The 6222-nt window shown below is 39.5% G+C and overlaps 2 protein-coding genes across 2 annotated transcripts in view; one reads left to right on the top strand and one right to left on the bottom strand.

Annotated features, from left to right (window-relative positions):
• Window positions 1-358, bottom strand: part of THNSL1 (threonine synthase like 1) — a 10883-nt gene extending 10525 nt beyond the window's left edge. The window contains exon 1 of the mRNA XM_019668314.1: window positions 203-358. The gene's annotated coding sequence lies outside the window, so the exon portion shown is untranslated. The remainder of the gene's footprint in view (window positions 1-202) is intronic.
• A 220-nt stretch (window positions 359-578) lies between these two features.
• ENKUR (enkurin, TRPC channel interacting protein) overlaps window positions 579-6222 on the top strand; it is a 25756-nt gene continuing 20112 nt past the window's right edge. Inside the window, exon 1 of the mRNA XM_019668313.1 lies at window positions 579-1160. Within this exon, the coding sequence (XP_019523858.1) occupies window positions 1070-1160 (91 nt within the window). The 5' untranslated portion in view covers window positions 579-1069. The remainder of the gene's footprint in view (window positions 1161-6222) is intronic.

Raw genomic sequence — 6222 nt, 5'->3', positions numbered from 1 at the left:
AGCGACAGGTGGACGGGGAGAACAGCGGGACGTGGGCGCACAGCGAGCTCCGGGCAGCCTCGGACACAGCAACCGGGAAATGAGCGCAGAGCTGAGATGACAACCGAGTAGCGGAAAGGGGAAGGCACGAAGACGGCAAAGGCATGAGATGGGGACGCACTGGTTTCTATTGTCTCCCTTTCTTGCTCCTCAAATAACTCACCAAGAAAATCACAGTGAGAAGACGAGGGAGGGAAAGGAAAAGAAATGAGAGGGTGTCCAGGAGCAGCCAGTGTCGCCTCGGGATCGAGCCCCGCACCTATGGCGCTCGCCCCAGCTCGCCGCCCACTGCCCAGGCCGGAACCCACGCTAGGCCCGCCCCATCCACAGGCTGCGGCCTTTGCGCCTGCGCCGCTGCGGGCTGGTGCGGGCTGGTGCGGACCTTCGCGGCCGCGAGCCACACCCACGCCCCTAGCAGCCCCGCAACGGGCACGTAACCCTAGTCCGGAGCTCCACCTGCTCGGCTCCTCGGGCTCCTCCCCTCCTTCGTCCGGCTCTTGACGATTTTCGTGCGTCAGCTCGCCCCGCCCCCGCCAGGATTGGGGCCTGCGCACAAGAGCCTTAGTGTGTAACGCGTGCGCGCACGCTGCGCTTCTCTTGTGTTCGTAGTAGTTTTTCTTTCTCTTCAAATATACAGAGAGAGAAAACAGCAGCATTTTTACGCGGACCCCATTTTTCACCCCATTACTCCCAAAGGCACATGTAAACAGCGGTCTCCCTATTGAACTTTTCAGGCGGAAGATGGAGCTGCAGGGAAGAGAGGACACCTAGTTTGCGGGGTTGCTGGCCACTTCCCCGTCGCCGAGTAACTGTTTCCACGGCAACCGCGCCGTCAACAACGCTAAGCAACCCGGAGAGGAATCTTCCCAAGAGAGGACCGCTAAGAAGAGGTCAAAGGGGACTTATGTGAAAGAAAAATCTTAGTTCCTTGAGAACGCAAGAAAGTAGGGAAGGAACGGGGAAGCAGTGAAGAAAGAGACGGAGATATTGGTATGGTGAGAAAAAGTTGAGTATTTTGAGGAGTCATTTGATGGCCATGGATCCAACAGGCTTTTCTGAGAGCATTTATAATCTCATACCCAGGGACTGGAAGGAGCCTCCCCAGCATCCTAGGTATGTGGGTAAGCCAAATTATCGCTTGAAACAAGAATGGGGAATAACTGTTCCATTTCAGGATTAACTAAGGATCATATGACTTTTAAAAAGAAATAAAAAATACTTTTGTTTCGATCAAGTAGCCTTGGATGGAAACTTCTTAAAGGAGAGGTTGCAAAATCTAGGTGTTTAGCATCTCACAATTCACAGGGCGATCCAGTGCTGTGAGAGGGCCATTTTTTGTTGGTCTCCTGTAATCCGTATGTAATTGATTATAATTTATCTAATTGTTCGTACATAATGTTGTTGTTATACAACATAGCGTAAAATTTCTTGTTGCAAACAGAAAATCACAATTTTATTATCTGTGTTAGGATACTTGATATTTGGTTTCAAGTGTTCATTGTTTTACTTCTGAGTATACTATTCCCTTTCTGAAAGGATAATACTTACCCCCCCCCCAAGATTATTGTCAAATATAAATGTGTTTGTTTCTGAGCCTCAGTTTTTTGATCAGTGAAACAAAATAGACTAGATAGTTTCTTGTTCAGGTCTAATAGTTGGATGGAAGGAAGAGTGGATGGATAGAGAACCAAAAATATGTCATTGAGTTAAAATTTTTAAATAGGTGTTAGGACCTCCTAAATTTACCAAATTTCAAAGTCACCACAAAATAAACATTCCAGTTACCCTGCTTTATAGGGACTTAGAACTTATTTAAATCTATGGGGAGAAAAGAAGGTAACTAGTGGAGAAGGTCTCATTTCTCCTAGGACTTTGCTGTCTTTTACCTTTCTCCTTTTTCCTGATTCATGTTAAAATCACATTGAAAAGAGCACTGGGCAACAAAACAAAACAAAAACAGGCACTGCAACTAATAGGTTTTGGGAACATGAATAAATTTTCATTTGTTTTCTGATCTATAAAACAAATTAAATGAACTAGATAATCATTAAAGCCCCTTTCAGATCTAATGATCAATTATTGTTACTAATAATTACTGGGGGTGCAGAACATCTTCAACAAGTGAGCAAATCCTTCCATTTCAAGCCTGAGTATATTTGTTTTAACCAGAGCAGTAGATACATTGTTTTACATTAGCTTCTAAATCTAGTAGAAATTGGAAAGGAAAATGCAAAGTAAGATATGATACAGTTATAGATTTTATGAGGCGTGTTCAAATTAACTATTGCTGAATGGATTTTAGTCCAAAATTCCTGTATCTTGTAGAATATAAAGCTCTTCCTCTTTGTAACCCTGTAGAGTATTTTCTGTAGATTGTATTTTCTGTAGAGTACTGAACTTGAATGGTAAGATATTTTATTAAATAGGTGTTCTGTTCACTGGTCAATTAAAAAAGCTTTACTATGCATCTAGGTGATTTGACAAGCGTTAACTGAACTCGTATTATGTGTATAATATTGCCCTTGGGGAATATTCTTGGGGAATGTTGGAGTGACAGCACAAACTCCTTGGGATACTCTGAAGTAATGAGTAGGAAAAAGAAATTTATGGTGAACGGAATAGAAGGCATCCACATGTGGTGCCACAGAACTCTCTGTTAGGGTAATGTCAGCCTACCCCATCAGCAACAAGCATGAGGTGTTTTTAATTTGACAAGATTAAAAAGTTCGCATGTCATCCATGCAAATCACTACTTTGTAAAAACAGAGCATAATAAAACATTTAACCAATTCTTTCTCACCACACTAATGTAAACTTGCCCTGACCCAGTCTCCTTATTAATAATAGTTAGAATTAATTATAAGAAATGTATTGAGCTATGAGGCTTATTTGCATCACCGAGTTATAAACTCAGCTTCAAGAAAGCTCACTGCAGCTCTTTGCAAGACTGGCAAGGTGATTGCCCAGCTTTCATAAAGAGATGGATTCTTTGGGGAAATCAACAATTGACTGCACTGTGATCTCCCATACCTCAGAGGTTATAGTATCCTTGGGGAACTGAAACAAATATTAAATCATTGATTTACAATAAAACCATATATTATTGAAAACCCTAGTGAGAAATGCAGATACTAAATGAGATAAGTATATGTAACCAAATAGATACATGTAAGCAAAGTGGAGTGATGAGCAACCTTTTGCAATTGAACTATGATCTGGGTCTTAAGATATAAGTCAATGGGAAGCCATGAATCAGTTTTCAAATTTTCAGTTATTCATGATACATGAGATGATTTCCAAGGTCTTCATCAAATTTGTCACCCTTCTATTGATGGCGCCACTTATTAATATCTCCAATCATTCTCTCTTTCCCTTTTGTTTAAGGCAATGTTCCAGATATGTTCTGAACAGCCCATAGAACCATTAACTTCTTGATACACAATACTTTTATTGATGCATTATGAGCATTTTGACAGTCATGTCCAACCATTGTACCACATTGAAATTCCCACATAAATTATGATTAAGTTTGGTCCCTCCCATTTTATAATTGTGTAGCTCATCATTAATCTATGGAGATAATTTTGAATTTTGAATTTTTCATACACTCTCTTAACCATCCCAGCTGTGTGCCATTTGCAAATCTAATAAGTATGTCGTTTATATCTCCATCCATCATTGAACAAGGCAAATACTTTGCACTTTGGTACGCTACTAGACACTTCTTTCTAGGCTGACAGCAATAATGGTTTTTTGGGTTCAATCAGTCATCCAAATACGTTCATTAATCAGTTCATATTTCTCTACCTTATCAGTAAGAATTTAATAAGAGGCTTTACTAACACCAAGGTACATATTATTATGTCTAAGGTATTTGCCTGATTTATGACTCTAATAATCTTATTTTTTTAAATGATGTTTGTTTTAGTAACCTGAAACTTCAAATGGCTCATGCAATCATTGCTTCTCTGTAAATTTTTAGATGTTCCCCAACACTGACATCAGACTTGCCAATGTGGAGTTTCTGGATGCACGCTTTTTGAAAATGGGAATATTGAATGTTATAAGTACCTAGTAGTTGTTCCTTTTTAAATGCCTTTCTGGTTTTCACTGGGATAATTGTGACATGTAGTCAGCATTTCATTTTCAGAGCTTCTCATTCTTCTTGGACTACCTTCCATTTTATTCAACTTCCTCACTGTTATGTCGATATTTTCTGATAATGTGTGACATCTCCTTGTTTAAAGTCTGGTTATATATCTGACTTTGCTAAGCAATCTTGACTATTATGAAATCTTAGATGACATAGTCATTTTCTCCTGAGCTTCTTATCTACTTTGTTGAATAATCAGAGCCAATAATTCAGTCAGGGAAACCAGTAGTCCTTTTAAATGAACTTGTATTCATAGAAAGTAAAGAGTATTCCAACATCTTTGTTTTTAGAATAATAAAATTTTATGCTAAAATTCCCATTGCTGCAATATATGGTTTTGGACAGTTTTATGATTAGTGTCAGAAGTTATTATTCAGATTTTTCACCTGGCTGTCCAGCCTCTGTTGACTAGCACAATAATAACACTTCTTTTCATCTCTTCTGTTATTTTTACCCAAGTGCACTTCTCTTGCTTATATTACTGATTCTTGACCTAAACCTTATAGTACATATAGAAGATTTTAAATCACCAGGAAAAGCAAGCACACAGCTCTGAAGATGTGCTATAATTAATAGAATTGCTTAAAGAATGTGGAAGAATTGATGGCCTGGGAACCTAGTGATGAAAGGGTTAATTCAAAAAGGTGCTTATTCACTTCAGACATGTGGATGAGGGTAAGGGCGCTCACAAACAGGATTCTTGTCAGCAAAGAGAATTGTAGTTTCTGTGCATTTAGTGACTTAATGTTTGTTCATTGTGGGTTATTGCGTCTCATTCAGATTTCTATAGATTATATATAACGTGGTATATTAGCACATTTTTCTGGCATTTTACATGTACATAAAAACATTGAGAAGAAAACATGCCAAAAATATTTCTTGAAATCAGTTGCCGGGAAAGTTTGTGGATAAGTGAAGTTTTGTGAGTGTTAGACTCATTTTTTAGAAGCTTATTCCATTCCAGAACAAGGTTCAATATTTTAAGCATACTCTGCATACTCATATATATCATAGTATGAGAATCTGTTTATTACAGGTCAGGAAAGTATATCAGTCTACTTATCTATGCCTATCTCTTATAATACAGCATGACTTGACTTTTTAGAGAATAAAAAGTTTCTGCTAGGATAGAGGTAAAATCAAGTAAAGGGTCAAACAGTTTTTTCTTATTTAGGCAAGATGAATATCCAGTAATAATATCAACAATAAGAATATTACTAATAAAAATAATGATAATATGTTCAATGTATTAACATTTACAATTTTCAAGGTACTGGTCTATGTTTTACACAATCATTATTTTATTTAATTCTCACAAAGAACCCTATGAAATGAGTAGTATAACCCCAGTTTTGTGGAAACTCAGGCCCAAAATAGTGAGGTAGCTAGCATGAACAAGAGTTAAGACTGAGATATGTCTGACACTAAAGCATATCATTTTAACCAGTTTGAGTACTGCCTATTTTTTGTTTTTTAAAGATTTTATTGGGGAATTAGGGGAGGGGAACAGTGTTGGGGAATTGGGGAAGGGGAACAGCCAAGTTGTTGTCCTTCAATCTTAGTTGTAGAGGGCGCAGCTAGCTCAGCTCTAAGTCCAGTCGCCATCCGGCTGCCTGTAGGCAGCTCACGGCTGCTCAGCTCAAGGTGCTGTGTTCAATCTTAGTTTGGGGGGGTGGGGCAGGGCACAGCTTAACATCCCATGCTGGAGTCGAACTGGCAACCTTGTTATTGGGAGCAAGTACTCTCATCAGCTGAGCCATTGTGTCACCTGTTGGCGGCTCAGCGGGAGCTCAGCTCAGGGCCCATGTGGGAATCGAACTGGCAGCCCTGTTGCTCAGAGCTCACGCTCTTAACCAACTGAGCCACTCAGCTGGCCCCTGAATACTGCCTTTTAACCTGAGTAAATAATTAAAACAAACCTAACGAGCACCTTTTGCCTCAATAGCATGTGTGTGTGTGTGTGTGTGTGTGTGTGTGTGTGTGTGTGTATACACATGTACAGAGAGTGCCAAAAAATTTATACACATTTT

Source organism: Hipposideros armiger, unplaced genomic scaffold (genome assembly GCF_001890085.2).
Source record: "Hipposideros armiger isolate ML-2016 unplaced genomic scaffold, ASM189008v1 scaffold_524, whole genome shotgun sequence".
NCBI lineage: Eukaryota > Metazoa > Chordata > Mammalia > Chiroptera > Hipposideridae > Hipposideros > Hipposideros armiger.
The sequence above is the reverse complement of the archived record's forward strand: the minus strand, read 5'-3'. Positions and strand labels throughout refer to the sequence as shown.